At 41.9% G+C, this 23,029-nt stretch overlaps 1 protein-coding gene across 3 annotated transcripts in view; it reads right to left on the bottom strand.

Moving 5' to 3' along the window:
• Positions 1–23,029, bottom strand: part of LOC140463118 (serine/threonine-protein phosphatase 4 regulatory subunit 1-like) — a 123,463-nt gene that overhangs the window by 23,397 nt on the left and 77,037 nt on the right. For all 3 annotated transcript variants that reach the window (XR_011954613.1, XM_072556848.1, XM_072556847.1), the window contains exons 12-15: positions 22,052–22,314; positions 11,317–11,409; positions 9,950–10,135; positions 1,043–1,204 (exon numbers count right to left, since the gene is read on the bottom strand). Coding sequence is in view for 2 of the 3 variants with exons in the window: in XM_072556848.1 (XP_072412949.1) it covers positions 1,043–1,204; positions 9,950–10,135; positions 11,317–11,409; positions 22,052–22,314 (704 nt within the window). In the remaining variant the exon portion in view is untranslated. The remainder of the gene's footprint in view (positions 1–1,042; positions 1,205–9,949; positions 10,136–11,316; positions 11,410–22,051; positions 22,315–23,029) is intronic.

Raw genomic sequence — 23,029 nt, 5'->3', positions numbered from 1 at the left:
CATGACCAGAAAAATCTAATTGAACTTTGAGGAGAGCAAGCATAATTTCAAGAAATTCCTATATATGAGGATCTACACATGGATCAGATCCAGCTTTATGGGCAGAGATGCAAACGTGCAGAGGCTCTGAACATATTGGGCTTGTACATAAACATCACATCAAAGATTCACAATCTTTAAGGTCAAGTAACTTACTGACACCTGTGAAAAAGTGAGTCTTGAGAAAAAACGTGGATGAAATTCATCACCCAGCTACCTATCTGCAATCTCGGATGAAAATGAATGAGCCTGGAATTCAAGAGTGGAATGGACTTGCTCACAGTACAAGTTACCACTTTGACTGTCACATAAATTGGCATGGAAGCAAATGTGTAGCCCTATCACAGAAAGAGGCCAAGCCCCTTTTAGGAGGAGGGGGCAGGGCAAGTTGGAAAGACCACAGAGAAATAATTAGCTGACTGGATTTAGTCTTTAATAATTCTTGATCAACAACTAACAAACATCCATTATTCAACACGTTGATTGAGACACTTAGAAACCACTTGTCCTCATGTACAATCACGTTGTTGTAATGAACCCACCTTTGATTTTTGCATAAGACAGACTACAGGATGTAGGAGTAGAAGTAGGTCATTCGGCCCATTGAGTCTGCTTCCTTATTCAATGAGATGCTAACTAATCTGCTAATCCTCAACTCCACTTATCTGCCTTATGCCCACAACCTCAGATTCATTTACTGATTAAAAATCTATCGCAGCTTTGAATATACTTAAAAACATTGCCTTAAGAGCACTCTGAAGTTAAGGAATTCCACTGATTTACTACCCTCAAGCAAAAATTCCTCCTCATCCCTATCCTATCTGGGCAACACCCAGGGATCATGATCTCTGATTCTAGACTTTGTCACAAGGGGAAAATAAATTAGTATTTCCAGTATTATTTACCAGTATTTATCCCATCTATATCTAAAATGGATGGAGTTGTGGCAACAATCCAATATCAAAAGCTGCATGTTGGTCAATAGGTCACAAATGAGGTTTACCTTCAGAAAGTCGTACAGATGCTTTAAGACTCCAATTCGCACTTCATCCAGATCCTTCAGGAACCCGTTGAAGATTGGAACCAGATCAGCCGCAGTTAGTTGATCACCGAGGATCACAGCTAGCTCATGTATAGAGAAGGCCAGGGTCCGTCGTACCTTCCACTGACAAAATAGAAAATGATCAGAAATGCACCTACTGAAGGGGCTGAATCAGTTTCAGTTCATTAAGGGTTACATTTCAGTCATATTGTACAGATCAGCAAAGACAGGAGCTACACAGCAAGACAGAACCAGCCTTGGGCGAAAAACAGGCAATGACCAAAGACTGTGGGTTAATGTAGTGTGTATGTTATAATATTTTGCAAAAGGCTTGGAGGTGTAAATAACGCACCAGAGTTAGTTTTACTCTTAATCGTGATGGGATTGGATGTCCATGCATAAACTAAATGATTGTAAATCTGACTTCCTAAGAGCTCAAATCAATGTGTCAAGTTGTCTGGTAACACCCACATCGAAGGCCCTGAACTGCTCATAGCCTTATGCACAAGAATAGCATTACAATCACTGTTTTTATCTCATTGTCTGTGGAAGCTTGCTGGAAGCAATTGTTTAGTCAGAGACTCAAGAATCACACAGGTCTAGTTCTAGAGCACAGAAAATTTAACCCAATATGAGTGTGCTGGCCAAAACTACCGTACCATTCTAACCCCCTTTTTTTCACACCTGGCCCAAAGCATTGTATACTTTGGCATCGCAAGTGCACATCTAAATACTTCTTTAATGTTATGAGGGTTTCTGTCTCTACGGCAGTTCCAGATTTCTATCCTCTGGGTGAAAATAAAATCTTTCCTCACATCACCACTAACCTCCTGCCATACAGTCATGGTCATACAGCACAGAAACAGACCCTTCGGTCCAACCAACCTATGCTGACTGTAATCCCAAACTAAACTCGTCCCACCGGCCTGCGTTTTCCCATATCCCTCCAAACATTTCCTATTCATGTACTTATCTAAACGTCTTTTAAACGTTGTAACTGTTCATCATTCACCACTCCACCTGATGTTTGCATAAGACAGACCACAGAATGTAGGATTAGATGTAGGTTATTAAACCCACTGAGTCTGTTTCATTATTCAATGAGATCAATCCACACACAAAACACTCTGTGTAAAAAAAAATTGCATCTCATGTCTTTTTACAATCTTTCTCCTCTCACAATGTTATGCCTCATAGTCTTGAAATCCCCCAGCCTCAGGAAAAGACACCTGAAATTCACCTTATCTATCCCTCTTACGATATTACAAACCTCTACGGTCACCTCTCAACTTCCTATGCTCCAGTGTAAAAGGTCCCAGCCTATCTAGCCTCTCCTTATAACTCAATTCCCCTCCATTTCCAGCAACATCCTGGTAAATTTCTTCTGAACCCTCTCCAGCTTAATAATATCCCTCCTATAAGAGGGAGACCATAACTGGACATAGCACTCTAGAAGAGCCCTCACCAATGTCCTGTACAACCTCAACATAACATCCCAACTCCTATATTTAAAGGTCTGAGCAATGAAGGCAAACATGCTAAATGCCTCACTGCTGCCTCACAGTGCCAGAGACCCGGGTTCAATTCCCGCCTCAGGCAACTGTCTGTGTGGAGTTTGCGCATTCTCCCTGTGTCTGCGTGGGTTTCCTCTGGGTGCTCCGGTTTCCTCCCACAGTCCAAAAATGTGCAGGTTAGGTGAATTGGCCTTGCTAAATTGCCCATAGTGTTAGGTAAAGGGGTAAATGTAGGGGAATGGGTCTGGGTGGGTTGCTCTTCAGAGGGTCAGTGTGGACTTGTTGTGCCGATGGGCCTGTTTGCACACTAAGTAATCTAATCTAATTTAATCACCTCAACTATATGTAAAGCAAACTTCAAAGAATTATGTACCTGAACCCCTAGGTCTCTCTGTTCTACACCACGACCCAAGACCCTCCTTTTAATTGTAAAAGTCTTGTCTTTGTTTGTTTTACCAAATTATAATACCTTGCAATTATCCAAATCAAATTTCATTTGCCACTCTTCAACCCATTAACCCAATTGATCAAGATCTTGTTGTAATCAGTTAAAATCATAGTTAAAGTCACACAACATCTGGTTATACTCCAACAGTCACTTCATTGAAGGACTGGTGCTCTGAAAGCTTGTGATTTCAAATAAATCTGTTGGACGATAACCTGGTGTTGTGTGATTTTGTCCACCCTGAACTGGCATCTCCACATCACAATCTTAAAGATAACCTTTGTCAATGTCCACTACATCACCAATTTTGGTGCCATCTGCACACCTACTAACCATGTTTTCTATCTTCTCATCTAAATCATTTGTGTAAATGACAAACAGAAGTGGACCCAGCACTGATCCCTTATCTTAAATCAATGTCCCTTGATCATTCCCCTCCACCAAGGGAAAACGATTCTTTCCATCTATCCTGTCTATGCCCCTTAATGTTTGTTCACAACCATGCCACCCCTCAGTCTAAGGAAAACAATCCTGTCTATCCAGTCCCCCTTCATAATTCTAATTCTCCAGCCCAGGCAAAATCCTGGTAAATCTCCTCTACACTCTCTCCAGTGCTTCACATGATAGGAGCAATGTGTCCAGTTCTGGAATCCACAATACTCTAGCTGTGCCTTAACCAACATTTTATACAGTTTCAGCATTACCTCCCTATTCTTAAACTCTATGCCTCGGCCAATAAAGGCAAGTATTCCAGATGTCTTCTTCACTTTATCTACCTGCCTTGCTATCTTAAGGGACTGGCAGATATACAAACCAAGGTCCCTTTAATCCTCGGTGCTTCAGAAGGTCCTACCGTTCATCGTGCATTCCCTTCCGAGTATGTCTTGCCCAAATGCACAACCTCACACTTATCCAGATTGAATTCCATTTGCCACCAATTAGCCCATCTTTATTCCCCTGTAATCTAAGGATAGCCTCTTCACTATTTACAATTTTCATATCATCAGCAAATGTACTGATCAGCTCTTCTATATTCATGTTTAAATAAATCATTTATGTAAACCACAAACAGCAAGGGGCCCGCCAGTGATCTCTTGAAATGCCACTGGACATAGCTTCCAATCACAAAAACAACCCCAGACCATCAACCTACTTCCTGTTTCTCAGTCAATTCTGGATCCTATTAGCCTTGCTGAAGTCCAAGTAGACTACGTGAAATGCAATGTCCTCATTGACACACCTGCTCCCCACTTTGAGAAATTCAAAGCAAATTGGTTAGCCATGACCTCCCCATACAAAACCATGCTGACACTTCTTGATTAATCCTGGTCTCTCTCCAAATGTAGATTCATTCTGTCTCTCAGTATTGCTTCCAATAGTTTTCCTAGCACTGAGGTTAGACTGACTGGCCTGTAGTTTCCTGGTTTATCTTTTCCTTGTTTCTTGAATGGTACTACATTGGCTGTCCTTCAGCACCTCTCCTGTGGCCAGAGAGAAACTGAAAAATTGCCAGAAGCCCTGCTATTTCCTTTTTTATCCCACTCAAAAGCCTGGGATGCATTTCATCTGGCCCTGGAGATTTATCTACTTTAAAACCTGCCATACTGTTCAAGAACCGCCTCTCTGCCAACGTGAATTTCCTTAAGTATATCACAGCCCTTCTCCCTGACTTCTATAACCAATCCCTCTCATTGGTGAACACCAACACAAAATAATCATTTAGTACCCAACCTTTGTCCTCTGGCTCCAAGGACAAATTACCACTGTTCTCCTTAATGCATCCTATTCTTTCTCTAGTTATCCTTTGTGTACTTGTCATATTCTCTATATTTTCAACAGAAATTACTTATGACAACATATTGTGATTATTGAAAAGTGCTTTTGAATGTCACCCAGTTCTAAAAGGTGCTGTATAAATTCAGGTTGTCTCTTTTGCACAGATAATTCAAATTATTTCCAAATTCTCAAAGAATCCTTGAAAAGTGTATTTTAATACTGTCTAATTCTGCTCCTAAGTCCTATTGCAAAGGGAATGGAATATAAAAAGTAGGCAAAGTCGTGCTGCAATTGCACAGGGCATTAATAAGATCATAGCTAGAATACTGCGCACTGTTTCAGCAACCATAGAGTACAGTAAGGAAACAGACCCTCTGGGCCAACTCATTCATGCCGATCAGATATCCAAAATTAATCTAGTCCCATTTGCCAGCCTTTGGCTGATATCCCTCTAAACCTTTCGTATTCATGTACCCATCTTTTTAAATGTTGCAATTGTACCAGCTTCTACTACCTCCTCTGGCAGCTTATTCTATACATACACCACCCTCTGTGAAAACACTGTCCCCCAGGACCCTCTTAAATCTTTCTCCTCTTACCTTTACCCTACGCTCACTAGTTTTGAAACAGCCTAATTATTGGAGAAGGGATATTTGAAACAGTTCAGAGAAGGCTCGTGAAGCTGAATCTTGGGATGAGGAAAAGTTCAGTACGCCAGGACCTTAGGGTTGTGTCCTTGGCCCAACCATCTTCAGCTGCATCACCAATGACCTTCTTTTCGTCATATGGTCAGAGGTGGGCACATTTGCTGATGATTGCACAATATTCAGCACTATTTGTGACTTCTCAAATACAGAATTAGTTCATGCCCAAATGCAGCAAGACCTGGACAATATCCAGCTCTGGATTGATACGTTGCTAGTAACATTCATATTACACAAGTAGATGGACAATGACCATCTACAACAAGAAAGAATTTAATCATCACTCTGTTATGAAGGTATAAGGGATTAAAAGCTAGCAGAACTACCTGATACAACACGAAGTGTTCTGAACAAAGTAACAATGTAATATTTGGTCAAACAGCTAGATTAGCTAGGTTGCCTGGAGATGACAAAACAAATTTGGATTCGACCACTTGAAATTATATCCCAAAATACCAACCTCCAATCAAGTTTAAATTTAGTATAATGACAATATTAAAACCCAATGAAACAATCTGATACTTTGGGGTATAAGACCAGGAAAAATTAAACTGTTGAGGGAGAATTGCCAAGTTATCAGCATGTATAGACTACCTGAAAAATAGGTCTCTTAAAAGGTATCTTTATCAGTCAGTGACCTGTGGAACAGAAATCTCTAAGAAGAAAAGAAGACACAAAGAGAAAATTCGACAGCTGCTGGTTTCAAAATTTGAAGTTTGGTAAATCTTAATTGGGATTTTATCGGACTAATGTTATAGAAGGGAAAGTAAAAGATAGGTTAAAGAAAGAGGTTGTAAATAGTTGAAAGTAAATTATTTCTTAAGATATAACAGAGAATAAAGTTGTTACTTTTACTTTAACTAGGTCTTGGCCTCTCGAACTTTTACAGATTACCAAACGGGATAAATCCTTTGTGTCGCAGGTTTGAATTAAGAAGGAGGGTTTATCCCCATGACGCAACAACTCCTTGACATTCAATGACATTATTGTCACTGAACCCCTTACTATCAACATCCTGGACATCACCATTGACCAGAAACTGGTCAAGGCACATAAATGCTGTGACTATAAGACCAGGTGACTATAAGGCTAGGAATCCTGCAGCAAGTATCTTCCCTCCTGATTCCCAAAGCCTGACCACCATCAACAAAGCATGAATACAGCTCCAACACTCAAAAACCTTGATGGCATCCAGAACAAAGCAGCCCACTTGAGTGGCACTACATCCTCAAACATTATACCTCCAATGCTCAGCATCAGCAGTGCACATCATCTACAAAATGCACTGCAATGACTCAATAAAGTGGCTAAGACAGACCTTCCAAGACCATGACTACTACTATTGGGGAGGACAAGGTCAGGAGATACATGGGATCACCACCAGCTGCAAGCTCCCCTTCAAGTCACTTACTATTCTGACTGAGAAATACAATAACTTTTCCTCCAGGATTACTGGTCAAAATCCTAGAATTCCCTCTCTAATGGCATTGTGGGTCTACCTACAGCAAATTAAATGCAGCTCACCATCCCCTTCAAAAGGTAAATAGGAATGGGCAACAAATGCTGCCCAATCACAGTGACACCCACATCCCATGAATAAATTTTACAAAGAAGTCAGGTAAACAAGCTACTTCAGGAACTGAAAGATGCACTCTAGAATAATAGAAAAATGGAACACAAAAAACTATAGACTCTACCCGTAAAACCAGAACATTTCGGGCACACTACTGCTGCAGAGAAGCTGATATCATGGAACAGTGCAACATAGTTTTGCTGGGAATCATATGGAATGATTCCTTATAAAAGTGCGTTTCCCAGGAGGTTTGATCCCTTCATTTAAGGAAAGATTTCATTTCATGTGATGCAGTTTAGAGAAGGTTCACAAGGATGATCCCTAGTATGAGCTGAAAATGTGTGGCTGGAAAAGCGCAGGAGGTCAGGCAGCATCCAAGGAACAGGAGAATCGAGATTCCTTCTTCAGGAATCGTCGATTCTCCTGTTCCTTGGATGCTGCCTGACCTGCTGCGCTTTTCCAGCAACACATTTTCAGCTCTGATCTCCAGCATCTGCAGTCCTCACTTTCTCCTCGATGATCCCTAGTATGTCTTATGATCAAAGTCTAAATAGATTTAAACTCACTGAAGTTTAAAAGAATGAGAGGGAATCTCATTGAAACATATAGCATTCTTAAGGGGTTTTGTGAGATAAGTGCTGAGAGAACTTTTCCTCTCATTGGGGAGTGTAGGATTTGTGGGCATAGTCTCAGAATAAAGGGGTATCAATTTAAGAATGTGATAAGGATTCTTTGAGGGTTAAAACCCTTAGAACTCTTTGCCACAGAACACTGTGGAGGCATAGTCCTCATGTAATTTTAAGGCCGAGATAGACAATTCTGGATTCCCCAACTGTTCAAGATTCTAAGGGGAAAATGCTAGAAAAGTGGACACGACAAATGCTGGAAAAGCCATGATCCTACTGAAGGGTGGTGCAGACCCGAGGGGTCAAACAGAATACTCCTGTTCCTGTTTCTTATGGTCTTATGTAATCTTACTTAATTTGCTGACATGGGCAAAGAAAGAAAGAAATCCAGTGCCTGATGAAGGAGTAGTGCTCTGAAAATTTGTACTTTCAAATAAACCTGTTGGACTACAACCTAATGTTGTGTGATTTTTAACATGGTCAATGAGGGACTTGCAATCTCACACTGGCTACGGGAAATCTACAAATGAAGTGAAAGAAAGATCAGTTATCATCTGTGTACAGCATTCAACAACCATCACACAAGGATCTTTGGAAGCTCAATAAATATTCCATCAAGCACAGCAACAATTGTGAAGAAACAAATGCTGGCGAATGTGGTTTCCTTCTTTAGAGATCAGCTATATTTTAAGCCAAACAAAAAAGGCAGTGCCTGTTATGGATCAGGCCAGCCCCCTTCAAAATATTTTAAGAAGGTAGCCTGTACGCTAACCTTTTCTTATTTTTAAAGGCAAATGTGAAGTATCTGTTCCAGATGCAGCTACTCGACGTTAAGCAAAAAGCAATTTACTATATTTAAACATTGAGAGGCGACCTTGTGGAAGTTTATAAAATAACTAGGGATATGGATATAGTTAATGGTAGTTTTCCTTTCCCTAGCATGGAGGAGTTTCAAGACTAAGAGGCACATTTTTAAGGTTAGAGGAAAGAGATTTTTTAAAAAAAAGACACACGGGGCAAAGTTTTTGCACAGAGGGCGGTTCGCGTGTGGAATGGACCTCCTGAGGAAGTGGTGGATATAGGTACAATTACAACGTTTAAAAAGATGTTTGGATAAGTGCATGATTAGGAAAGGCCAGGGATGTGGGCCAGGAACAGGCAGGTGGGACTAGTCTCACTTGGGATTACGTTCGGCATGGACTGGTTGGACCGAAAGGGTCTGATCCGGGCTGTATGACCTACAACAGTAGTTAAATTACAACCAAAGAAAGAGGAATTTAGAATAACTTAACTCTATTGGAAAACTTCACAGAATAATAAATACAGTAACTATTACTAATTAACTGTTCCAATATAGTGACGACCATGAACACACCTCTTGGCAAAAAGGAAAAGTCAGACACAGATTCTCACATGTAGTTCTCCCATCCGGGGGAAAAAACATTAAGAGAAAATTCAGATGGACTACCAGCCAGATAACATTCACTTAAGCTTCCAGCTCTGTTGAGACCTTAATAGCTTCCGATGCTACTGAAAAAAATCAAAACCCAGAAGTTTGGATCTGAGAGAGCTGGCTGTTTAAAACAAAAACCTGAAGTCTCCCACGCTGCTGTCTTGAGTAATTCTGGTAGTCTGCTAGACGCCTTTGCCTTACAATCTCGCTTCAAATAAAACCAGGAGAAAATAAATTCTTAAAGTCACAGCATCGTCACACATCCAAGCACTACTTGATATAATCAGCTAAGACTGAAAAAGAGGCGGCAATGGCCTCATTGTATTTTTGCTGGTGTGTTAATTCAGAGACCCAGGATAATGTTCTGTGATAAACCCAGTTTCAAAACCTGCCACAGTAGATGATGGATTTTGAAATTAAAAAAAAATCTGAAATTACAAGTCTAATGATCACCTTGAATCCAATGCCAATTGTTGTAAAAATGCATTTGGTTCTTTAGGGAAGGAAACTGCCACCCTTACTGGGTCTGGTCTACATGTGATTCCAGACCCACAGCAACGTGGTTGACACTTAACTGCCTTCTGGACAATTAGGGATAAGCAATAAATATTGGCCTAGCCAGCGACACACTGAGCCCATGATTTAATAAAAATAAAAAGGTAGAATATGACAGCATCACATTATTTTCAATAATTGAGAAAAAAAGACAATTCCACATTTTTCAAATCATGCATTATTAGCATCAGTTTAAACCAACTGGTTCATATAGTCACTCACTTGTACATCAGAAGCCAGTGTTTCATAGGTATTCTTTAAACAGTGCCAGTTCTGTCTGCCAAGGGTAAGAGCCACACCTGGGAGACTGTATGCACAGTGCTTGGTAATTTCAGTGTCAACAGTTTGAGCTCGGGAAGGATCTGTCATTGACAGGTACTGGTCCAGCAACGGTTGTGGAATAATATCCTGAAAAGGGGAAAGAAAACATCCCTGTAAACTGCCCATAATTGGACTTATAAAAGCAAAAGAGATACAAAAAGTAAAGTTAAGCTGTAGACACCACCACTTTAATTCATGGAAATATATTGATCCAATCCTGTAACTAGAGGTAGGTACTGAGCATAGATCAATTTCGGGGTTGCTTCTAGTGACATTGGTACAGGGAGGAATTATACAGCACAGAAACAGATCCTTCGGTCTAACCCGTCCATGCCAACTAAATATCCTAAAATAATGTAATTCCAATTGCCTGCATTTGGCCCCTGTCCCTCTAAACCCTTCTTATTCATAAAACCATCCCGATGCCTTTTAAATGTTATTATTGTACCGGCCTCCACCTCTTCCTCTAGCAGATTGTTCCATATACGCACCAACCCCTGTGTGATAAAGTTGCCCTTTTAAACCTTTCCCCTCTCACCTTAAACCCATACCCACTAGTTTTGGACTCCCCCAGCTACAGAATGGTGAATTAATTATTTGTCCTGCCTAAAAGCAGCTGCAGAAAATAAAGTGCAGCTGTAAAGGGACTAGAGTTTGCATGGGCATGATGGGTTGAATAGTCTCCTCTGTTTTTCATACTATAGTATTCTAGCTTCCCACATCAGTTCCTGACTTCTTTCTCAAACCGTATTCATTTTTTTTGCATTTCCACCACAAAATTTACCTTACCCTGAAATGATTGTCCATCTGGACCAAAATGAAACAGAATGCAGCAAACTGGCAAAGCCTGTTAAGAGCTTGCACTTTTCTCTTGCACAGGAGAAATCATGCAGCAAAGGAACATAGACAGATGGTGTGATCAACTGTTAAAGTGACTTTTACACATATATGTTGGAGATCACAAGCCTACAACAGTCCAAGTCTCTGACATTTCTTTCCTTTAATTGTGTTTAGATTAGATTAGATTAGATTACTTACAGTGTTGAGGAGCAGGAGAAAGAAATAGGTCAATTAAAATTTTCTGCTTCACTGTGACCCCTTTGTGTTATTAGACAAGTGTTGTTCTGTTGTGTCCCCATCAGGGTTGGGGTAGGTGGTAACATTTCACATTTATTAAACACATTGGAATCATCGTCAATGTACAACCACCACTATTGGTCTCACCTAGCACTGGGGCTGAAAAAAAAAAGCCTCTCTCTAATACCAACCTGCACTTTTGACTGGTCTTCACCAAAAAGCAAACTATCGTTATGTTCCATCTCTAACGAACCGACATCACAACATGGTTGATTACTCAGACTCTGAAAGTTGAAGAACACACAATATATGTGAGAGACTATTACAAGCTCAAACCATGTGAAATCATCTGGTGTTGGAACTTCCCACTAAATTAACAGATGGAAAACCTCTGTGATAGTTTCAGTGAAAATAAGAAAAAGGAGTAAAGAGCGAGCGAAGACCACTCTGCCATTGACAGCACTTCCTGAAATGACGCAAATCCCATTTCTGTTTAATGTCTTAATTGCCATCTTGTCCATCTTGAACTTCCCAGAGACTTGGTTTCAATTAAGCCCCATGATCCAGTGATACATTTTCCACTCAAAGTAGTTTATTTATTGTATGAAAGTACCACAGATGCTGAAAATCTGAAACAAAAACAGAAATTGCTGGAAAAACTCAGCAGGTTTGTCAGCATCGGAGGAGAGAAAACAGTTAACATTCTGAATCCAGCGATCCTTCCGCAGAACTGATGGTAGCTAGGAAAAGGTGGTATATATGTTGAAGATATTAGTGGAGATGGAGTCGAGAGAGATAGAGAGAGAGAGAGGGAGAGAGAGAGAGAACAAGAGTGAGATTGACAGTTAGGCAGATAAAGGGATAGATAATTGCTAGGGAGAAAGAAAAGTTGATAATGGGGACTGTAATTAGATGATATAGATTGGCTGTGCCATGACAGGGCCTGCGGTGTGGACTTGTGTCAAGGACATAGAGGAAGGTGTTAAAGGTTTGAAAATTATTGAACTGAATATTGAATTCTGAAGGCTGCGGGATCTTCAAGTGGAAAATGAGATGCAATAAGGTAAAAATGGGTGTTCCAGGCACTCCAAGTGACTTACTTGGGCTACCTCGTCAACAGGACCAGGTTACACCCGATGGAAGATAGAGAGGGTGATCAAAGGTGCCCCGGCTCCCACATCTATACCAGTCCTTCCTTAGGTTGGCGAATTATTATGGAAAATTAATATGTAATCAGGCCCCATGCTGACCCCTCTACACCTGAAACATGGGTCAGTCTTGGAAATAGTTGGGGAGCCAAGTAGCAGCCTTAAGGGAAGTTAAAAAGCAGCAATCATCATCTAAATTGTTGGCCACAACGATCCCAAGCAAAATATGTTGCTGACATATGATGCTTTCCCATATGGTATCTGAGTAGTGTTGGCTCACTGATGGCCCCTGTATAAATAGTATATATTTCCAGGATTTTGGCTGATGCTGAACACAAATGCACCAGATAGAGAAGGAAGGTTTGACGGTCATCTTTGGTGTGAGAAAAGTCCACCAATACTTCAATGAACATAAATTCATAACTGTAACAAAACACAAAACCTGGCTAGGGCTACTTAAAGAAGACAAGGCCATACCACGCATACTTTCTGGTCAAATTCAGTCGTGGGCCTTTACTCTCAGTGCATACAATTACAAGTTGGAACACTGAGCAGGAGGCAAACTAGAAAATGAGGACGCCTTCAGCCTCCTCCCCACTGGCAGATAAACCATCGATGTGCCTCTGTGGAAGAATCTGTTTTTAAACTTTCTGGACACCCTTCCAGTCACTGCTGACAATATCAGACTGCGGATACAAAAGGATCCAGTTCTGGCAAATCTAAAACACCTGCTAGTGATGGGGGAAACAAAAGGGCCATCACAAGCAGGATTAAAACCTTTCTGGACCTGATCACCGTAGAGGACAGCATATAACTTTGGAGAGCTAGAGTGGTCGTCCTGAGTAAAATTACTGCTGAACTCCAACAGTGTCATTCAGGGGTTTCCAAAATGAAAATGTTAGCAAGAAGTTATGTCTGGTGGCCAGCGTTGGATACTGACATAGCTGATTTGGTATGGCAGTATCTAGAGTGTCAACGAGGACAAATATTACCACCAGCAACACCCCCCACATTCATGGGAATGACAGAGTAAACCCTGGACACGGTTACACATCGACTATGCTGGTCCTTTCACGGACTCCATGCTCTTAGCCATTGTGGACACCCATTCACAGTGATTGGATGTGCACAGAGTTCATTCGGCTAACTCAGGGATGATAATTGAAAAGCTGTGAGCATTGTTCGTGATACTCGTGGAAGTATTGGTCACTGACAATGGGATGCCATTTATGAGCAGAGATTTTGAGTATTTTCTAAAGTCGAATTGCATTCAACATTTTCAGATAGCTCTATACCCTTCGTTGTCCAATAGTCTGACGGAAAGAATAGTGCAAACTTTGAAGGCAGGCTTAAAGAAACAGCCTACAGCTTCACTCGATACCAAACTGTCCTAGTTCCTGTTTGATTATAAGACTACCCCTCATGCAACTACCCAGACAGCTCCAGCAGAGTTTCTGATGGGGAGAAAAATCCATACCAGGTTAAACCTGATATTCCCAGACCTGGTGGGAAGAGGGTGAAACGGCAACAGGAACACGAATGCCAGCCACATGAAGGTAGGTTTAGCGGAGATGTCAGAGCTAGGTTTTTTACACAGAGAGTGGTGGGTGTGTGGGATACACTGCTGGCAGTGGTGGTAGAGTTACATACATTAGGGACATTTAAGCAACTCTTGGAGAGGTACATGGAAGATAGTACAATGAAGGGTTCGTAGGTTAGTTAAGAGACAGATTTCAAAATATATCATCAAGAAAGAACCCACTCTACTCACTACGGTAGACTTACAGCAAGGTTACACGTTAAAACTATGCACTTCTCTGTTCCTGTGCTATGAGCTCTCCCACACATATTCCTTAAAAGATCAGTTGTGAATTTTGTTGCTTGCTAAGTTTTCCTAAACGCACTCTGATGCCCAGAGATAAATGAATTCAAACAGCAAAGGCAGTAACTGCATAGATTCACTGTTGTGTCAGTTAGCAGTGTAGGTTCCTTTCTCTCTCTCCTTCACTGACCCTTATGCTGCCTTTTGTCAGTTCTTCTCTCTTTTAAAAGTGCCATTATTTTGATTTTTTTCTTCTCCAAAATTCCAAAACAATGCAACAGCATAAAAAAAACAATAATTGCTGCTCGTGGAATTCAAGGAATTCACCTCCAACACCTAAAACACCTCAAAGAAAAAAGGAGCAGCTCTTACAGCCACAAATTTTTCCAGTCCTCCATCTTGGATTATCCAGAATGCCAATAAACTGAGGAGTGGCAAATGGAGTATAATTTAGATAAATGTGAGGTGCTCCATTTCGTAAAAGCAAATCAGAGCAGAACTTATACACTTAATGGTAAGGTCCTGGGGAGCATTGCTGAAAAAAAAGAGTCCTTGCAGTGCAAATTCATAGTTCTTTGAAAGTAGATTCGCAAAGAGATAGGATATTGAAGGCGGTGCTTGGTATGCTTTCCTTTATTGGTCAGAGCATTAAGTACAGGAGTTGGGAGGTCATGTTGCGGCTGTACAGGATATTGGTTAGGCCATTTTTGGAATATTGTGTGCAATTCTGGTCTCCTTTCGATCAGAAGGATGTTGTGAAACTGAAAGGGTTCAGAAAAGATTTACAAGGATGTTGCCAGGGTTGGAGGATTTGAGCTATTGGGAGAGGATGAATAGGCTGGGGCTGCTCTCCCTGGAGTATCAGAGGCTGAGGGGTGACATTACAGAGGTTTATAAAATCTTGAGGGGCATTGATAGGATAAGTAGACAAAGTCATTTCCCTGGGGTGGGGGAGTCCAGAACTAGAGGACATAGGTTCAGGGCGAATGGGGAAGGATACAAAAGGGACCGAAGAGGCAACATTTTTATGCAGAGGGTGGTGCATGCATAGCCGCCAAAGAAAATGGTGGAGGGTGGTATAACTGCAGCATTTAAAAGGCATCTAGATGGGTATATGAATAGGAAGACTTTAGAGGGATATGGGCCAAGTGCTGGAAAATGGGACTGGGTTAGGTGAGGATAATTGGTCGGCATGGATGAGTTGGACCGAAGGGTCTGTTTCCATGCTGTACTTCTCTATGACTCCAAGTCCATTCTCTGACTCCTCCATTAAGGCAGTGAATCAGACCGCAAATTAGAGAAACAAAATCTTATCTTCCACCATGGCAGCCGACAGCCCAGAGGACTTGACATTGAGTTCTCGAATATCAAATAACCTTCCCACCCATTTCCCGGCTCTCTTTCCAGCCCCACCACTTCCTTTTCCTTCCACTTACTGGATTCATCAACCAGGTTGTACCCACCACCTGTGTCCACCTATCATCACCTCGCCATTCTGCTACTCTCTCCCCCTACCCCAACATCTAGTCCTGAAGGCAGGTTAATACCCGAAACATTGACTTCTCCACCTCCTGATGCTGCCTGGCTTGCTGTGTTCTTCCAGCCTCCTGTTTGTCTACTTTGGATTCTCGCATCTGCAGTTTTTTTTACTCTAATCTATACAAGGGAACCTTTAAAGATTAAATGCACAACTTTGATTCTTGTTTCTTATGAGGAGCAACTGGTTCAGTTACCACCAAGACTTGGCCCAAGCTTGATGTGGCAAAATTGGTTGAGAAAGACTCACCTAGATTGGCTCAACATTTTTCAATTAGAAAATGGCTGCCTGAGTGGAGCTCGAATTAAATCCCAGAAGTTTTTCAGGAAGGTCTAGGGACTATCAAAGGTGCTAAGGCCATCTTGCATGTTGACCAGGAAGCAATTCCATGACTCTGTAAGGCCCTCCAATGCCACTTGCCTTATGGGCAAAAATAGAGGCAGAAATCAGAAGGCTGGAAAGCAAAGGAATATCAAACCAGTCCAGTTTGCGGAATGGGCAGCAACGGTCACACTGACTATGAAGCCCGATGGGTCAGTTTGCTTGTTTGGGAATTTTATATAAACAAATAATAATTTTCGCAGCTGGATAAATACCCAATCCCTCGCACAGAAGATTTTTATGTAAAACCGACATCCTTCACAATCCTTCGCCAGACTAATGCCATTTACAAGTTCACTGATGACACCACCATAGTCAATAAAATCTCAGATGACAACAAAACAGACTACAGACAGGGGGTGGAAGACATGTAAAAATGGTGCACGGAGAACAACCGAGCTCTCAATGCCGGCAAAAGCAAGGAACTCATTATTGACGTTTGGCTGGATGTTACTCATGTACCCCCTACACATTAACAACACAGAGGTGCAACGACAGGGATCGTTAGGTACCAAACGGTTGTTTTTCCTATTTGATTATAGGACTACAATAGTCATACAACTACAGGTATCGCTCCAGTCGAGTTGCTAATAGGGAGAAGACTTAGCGCCAGGTTAAATCTGATCTCTCCGAACCTAGTGTTTGGGGGTGGGGGTGGTGGGGATCAATAGGAATGCCAATGCCGGACACAAGACTCCGCGAAGCCAGGGAGACAGCTTACTTCAGGGGACAAAGTTTGGTATAGGAACTATGAGAACGGCCCGACATTGGTAAGACGTGTCAACGCAAGGTCAGGTCCAGTGAAGTATAAAGTTTGAGCAGTTGCAACAGTCTTGAACAAGCATGTCGACCATATAAAAGCTATATATTTGTAAACAGCGTGGGAGCAAAATGTGCCTGGCTCCTCGACAGTCTTTCTGGCTGTTTCGGAACCTGTGGTTTCTTCCTCTCTGTCAAGCATTGAAGATATCTCAGAATCAGAGATGGGTATAGTGGGTGTCGCCTTTGCCACCTGAATAAGAGAATGAATTTCTTCCAAGACGCTCTAGGTGCAAGAGGTGAGCTATTGTGTGTTACATGCTACTCTTATCAGAGGCCATGTTGGAGGAACCTGACTTGGTGCTAAAACACATAGGAGGAGACACCAAAGAAAAAGAATTGGCCTATGTCCTCAGACTCAGAGGGAGGGATGTAGTGATTGTAACAGGGTCAGTCAGGCGGATCACAGAGAGTATGAGTTCCCCGAATGGACCAGGTTAAGAGCTCCAATTTGGGTGCCCTGGCTGACAGATAATAAAACACAGAACATTACAGCGTAGTACAGGCCCTTTGATGCTCCATGCTGCGCCAACCTGTGGAACCAATCTGAAGCCCATCTAACATAGACTATTCCATTCTTGTCCATATGCCTATCCAATGACCATTTAAATACCCTTAAAGTTGGTGAGTCTACTACTGTTGCAGGCAGTGTTCCACGCCCCTACTTCTTTCTGAGTAAAGAAACTACCTCTGACATCCATCCTATATTTATCACCCCTCAATTTGAAGCTATGTGCCTTTGTGCTAACCATCACCATCTGAGGAAAAAGGCTGTCACTGTCCACCCTACCTAACTCTCTGATTATCTATACATACATCTCAATCAAGTCACCTCTCAACCTTCTTCTCTCTAATGAAAACAGCCTCAAGTCCCTCAGCCTTTCCTCATAAGATGCTCCCTCCATTCCAGGCAACATCCTAGTAAATTTCCTCTGAACTCTTTCCAAAGCTTCTACATCCTTCCCATAAAGAACTGCAGAACTGCATGCAGTACTCCAAGTGCGGCCGCACCAGAGTTTTGTACAGCTGCAGCATGACCTCATGGTTCTGAAACTCGATGCCTCTACTAATAAAAGCTAAGACACAGCATAACTTCTCAACAGCCCTATCAACCTAGGTGGCAACTTTGAGTGATCTATGTACATGGACACTAAGATCTCTCTGCTCATCTACACTACCAAAATTCTTACCTTTCGCCCAGTATTCTGCATTCCTGTTACTCCTTCCAAAGAAAATCACCTCACACTTTTACGCATTAAACTCCATTCGCCACCTCTCAGTCCAGCTCTGCAGCTAATCTTTGTCCCTCTGTAACCAACAACATCCTTCGGCACTATCCACAACTCTACTGATCTTAATGTCACTTGCAAACTTACTAACCAATCCTTCTGCACCCTCATTCAGGTCATTTATAAAAATGACAAACAGCAGTGGTACCAAAACAGATCCTTGCTTTACATCATGAGTAACTGAACTCTAGGATGAATATTTCCCATCAACCACCACCCTCGGTCTTCTTTCATCTAGCCAATTTCTGATCCAAACCGCTAAATCGCCCTCAATCCCATGCCTCTGCATTTTGTGCAGTAGCTGACTGTGGGGAACCTTATCAAATGCCTTACTAAAATCCATATACTACACCATATCAATCGCTTTACCCTCATCCACCTGTTTGATCACCTTCTCAAAGAACTCAATAAGGTTTGTGAGGCATGACCTACCCTTCACAAAACCCATTGACTATCCCTAATCAACTTATTCCTATTGAGATGATTATAAATCATTTCTCTTATAACCTTTTCCAACACTTTACTCACAACTGAAATAAGGCTCACTGGTCTTTAATTATCAGGGTTGTCTCTACTCCCCTTCTTGAACAAGGGAACAACATTTGCTATCCTCCAGTCTTCTGGCACTATTCCTGTAGACAATGATGACATAAAGATCAAAACCAAAGGCTCAGCAACCTCCTCCCTGGCTTCCCAGAGAATCCTAGGATAAATCCCATCTAACCCAGGAGATTTATCTATTTTCACATTTTCCAGAATTTCTAACACCTCCTCCTTGTGAACCTTAATCCTATCTAGTCTAGTAGCCGGTTTCTCAGTATTGTCCTCGACAACGTTATCTTTTTCCGGTGTGAATACTGACGAAAAACATTCATTTAGCTCTTCCCCTATCTCCTCTGACTCCACGCACAACTTTCCACTACTGTCCTTGATTGGCCCTAATCTTACTCTAGTCATTCTTTTATCCCTTATATACTTGTAGAAAGCTTTAGAGTTTTCCCTGATCCTATCCGCCAACAACTTCTCATGTCCCCTCCTCGCTTGTCTTAGCTCTCTTTAGATATTCCCAGGCTATCCTGCAACTCGCAATTGCCCTAACTGAGCTTTCACATCTCATCCTAACATAAGCTTTCTTCTTCCGCTTGACAAGAGATTCAACTTCCTTAGTAAACCATGGCTCCTGCGTTCGACAACTTCCTCCCTGTCTGACAGGTACATACTTATCAAGGACATACAGTAGCTGTTCCTTGAATAAGCTCCACATTTCTATTGTGCCCATCCCCTGCAGTTTCCTTCCCCATCCTATGCATCCTTAATCTTGCCTAATCGCATCGTAACTGTCTTCCCCCACCTATAACTCGTGCCCTGCAGTATATACCCATCCCATTTCATCACTAAAGTAAACATAACCGAATTGTGGTCACTATTACCAAAGTGCTCACTTACCTTCAAATCTAACATCTGGCCGGGTTCATTACCCAGTACCAAATCTAATGTGGGCTTGCCCCTTGTTGGCCTGTCTACATACTGTGTCAGAAAACCCTCCTGCACACATTGGACAAAAACTGACCCATCTAAAATACTTGAACTATAGTATTCCCAGTCAATATTTGGAAAGTTAAAGTACCCCGTAACAACTATCCAGTCACTCTCTCTCCTATCGAAAATCATCGTTGCTATCCTTTCCTCTACATCTCTGGAACTATTCGGAGGCCTAAAGAAAACTCCCAACAGGGTGACCTCTCCTTTCCTGTTTCTAATCTCAGTCCATACTACCTCAGTAGAGGAGTCCTCAAATGTCCTTTCTGCAGCTGTAATACTATGCTCGACTAACAATGCCACACCCCCACCTGTTTTACCATCTTCTCTGTTCTTACTGAAACATCCAAATCCCGGAATCTGCAATAACCATTCCTGTCCCTGCTCTACCCATGTCTCTAAAATGGCCACAACATCGAAATTCCAGGCGCTGACCCATGCTGCAAGTTCACCCACCTTAGGCTGGATGCTCCTGGCGTTCTTGCTTGCTTACTGGTGCCTTCTTGCAACCCTGAAACCTTATTTTGGACCTCCCTACTCTCAACCTCCTTGATTGTCAAACTACAATTTAGAGCATTAGCAAATCTTCTCCCCCCAAAAGATATTGGTACACTTCTGGTTCAGGTGAAGACCATCCTGTTTGTAGAGGGCCCACTTACCCAAGAAAGAACCCCAATTATCCAGGAATCCAAAACCCTCCTTCCTGCACCATCCCAGTAAGCCATGCATTCAACTCCTCTCTCCTACTCCTAGCACGCGGCACAGGCAACAAACCAGAGATAACAACTTTGTTTGTTCTAGCTCTAACCTTCCACCATAGCTCCCTGAAATTCCGCCTTAGATCCCCATCTCTCTTCCTACCTATGTCGTTGGTGCCTATGTGGACGACGACTTGGGGCTGCTCCCCCTCCCCTGCAAGGATCCCGAAAACACGATCACAGACATCACTAACCCTGGCACCTGGGAGGCAACACACCAACCATGAGCGTCTCTCGTTCCCACAGAACCTCCTATCTGTCCCCATTAACTATGGAGTCCCCAATGACTAATGCTCTGTTCCTCTTCCCCTTTCCCTTCTTTGCAACAAGGGCAGACTCTGTGACAGAGACTTACGCTCCATTGCTTATCTCTGGTAAGTTGTTCCCCCAACAGTATCCAAAACAGTATACTTGTTGTTGAAGGGAACAGCCATAGGGAATCCAAGCACTGCCTGCTGGTTCGCTTTCCATCCGATGATAAGCCATCCACCTTTTTCTTGTACCAGAGGTGTGACGACCTCCCTGTAACTCCTCTCAATAACCCCCTCTGCCTCTTGAAGAACAGGAGTGTCAGACACCCTATTCACTCAGAGCTGGCTTTGAAGGAACTGAATCAGTGTCAAGGACTCTCCACGTGTAAATAAAGTGTGACTTGGTGGCGGGATACGGGCTTCTGTGAAGTTATTCCACTCTGCAGTCAAAGAATTCCACAGATTCGGTACCGTCTAACAGAAGAAATTCCTCCTCGTCTCAGTCTTAGGTTGCCCATTTAAGACAGAGATGAGGAGGTATTTCTTCTATCAAAGGGTATTGAATAGGCGACCCCTTACTCCAAGATTTCAGCCTCCAGTTGAGACTTTCCCACAAGGGGAAAGAACTTCTTTGCACCTGTCAAGGCCCTGAAGAATCTTAAATGCTTCAATAAGGTCTCCTCTCATTTTCCTAAACTCCAATGAGTATAAGCTCAATCTACTCAACCTCTCATCATAAGATGGCCCCTTCATACCTGGTATAAAAACAGAAATTGCTGGAAAAATTCAGCAGATCTAGCAGCATGTGTGCATAGAAAGCAGAGTTAACACTTCAGGTCCAGATTCACATACAGTATCAGGCTAGTGAACCAGCTTTTGGTCAGCATCTGATGTCAGTATACCTTTCCTTAGATAAGACGACCAGAACTGTTCACATCATTCTATCTGTGGTCTGACCAGTGCCATGTATTGTTTTAACAAGATCTCACTATTTTTAGACCCATTTCCTTTGAAATAAAGGTCAACATTCTACTTGCCTTTCCTGTTGGATGATAGCTTTTTGTGATTCATGGGCAAGGGTACTCAAATCACTTTGCACTCCAGCTTTCTGCTGCCTTTCCCCATTGAAATAATATTCAGCTCTCTGTAGTTACCCTCAAAGGTGGTGGTGAGCTGCTTTCTCAAATCACTTTAATCCACTTGGTAAATGCACACCCATAGTACTGTTAGTAGGAGCAGTCACATACACTGTATGACCTTCATCAATCTCCTGCTATTTCAAAAAAACTGAATAAAGTTAGTTAAATTCTACCTACCTTTAACAAATCAGACCCCTGAATAATATGTGGCTACATATGAAGCATCGAAAAGTGTTAACTTACCATATTCTGTTCACGTTCATCAGACTCCAAACATTGAATTGAGTGCTCAGGTGTCATTGCTGCAAACTCAACTGCTGACTCCAAGCTTTGTGACATGTCAGTGTTAATGGAACTAGTCAGTGTGGATACAGAAAGCCCTTGGCTGGATTGTGAAAGTTCTGCCTGGATTTCTTCAGCATTTTCAGTACCAGTTGATGGTTCTTCTTCTACTGCTGAATCCAATCGTGCAGCTCGAAGTGCAGCAGTAATCACTTGTACTTGAGCTACATGAGGAAACCAAACATATCTATTACAGATAAGCAGATACAGACTTCGTTAAATTTCTCTCAAAGTTTCCTCACTAGTGGTTTTGCAGTCTGTGCTGTGTGGAATAGTTTTGTCTTCCAATCAGTTTACTGCATTACAATGGAGAGTAGACAGTAACAGATTGAGGAAGACCATTTATTGGAAAGCCAGTTATGCACTTAAGGGAGAAAAGAAAAATAATTTTAATTCTGGCAAACCTGAACTAAAGATTAACAATCTATTCAAGTTCAGCTAGTATAGTTTGAATGGTTATGATGCTAACAGGAATAGATATCCCAGGGCAGGAATTCATAATGTGCATAATGATCAGACTTGAGTGGTCACAGTCACAATTTGTTTTTTTTTGGATAAAGTAGTATGAAGGTGAGATGAAGGAATTAGAATCAAAGAAGGCTTCCATGAGAATAAATAATGTGACCTGTTGCTATGTGTAAATAACACAAATCTAATAGAGAGGTTTAATATCTCATCTGAAGGACTGCATCTCCAACACAGTATACAGTAAATGGAAAAGCAGTGGGGAAAATTGACGAACAAAGAAATTTTGCTGTTCAGGTCCATTGTACCCAGAGGGTGGCCATGCAGGTTGCTAGAGTGGTCAAGAAGGCATACAGCATGCTTTCCTTCATCAGACGGGGTACTGAGTACAAGAGTTGGCAAGTCATGTTACAG

The sequence above is a fragment of the Chiloscyllium punctatum genome, chromosome 37 (genome assembly GCF_047496795.1).
Source record: "Chiloscyllium punctatum isolate Juve2018m chromosome 37, sChiPun1.3, whole genome shotgun sequence".
Taxonomy (NCBI): Eukaryota; Metazoa; Chordata; class Chondrichthyes; order Orectolobiformes; family Hemiscylliidae; genus Chiloscyllium; species Chiloscyllium punctatum.
This window is presented reverse-complemented; position numbering and strand designations above follow the sequence as displayed.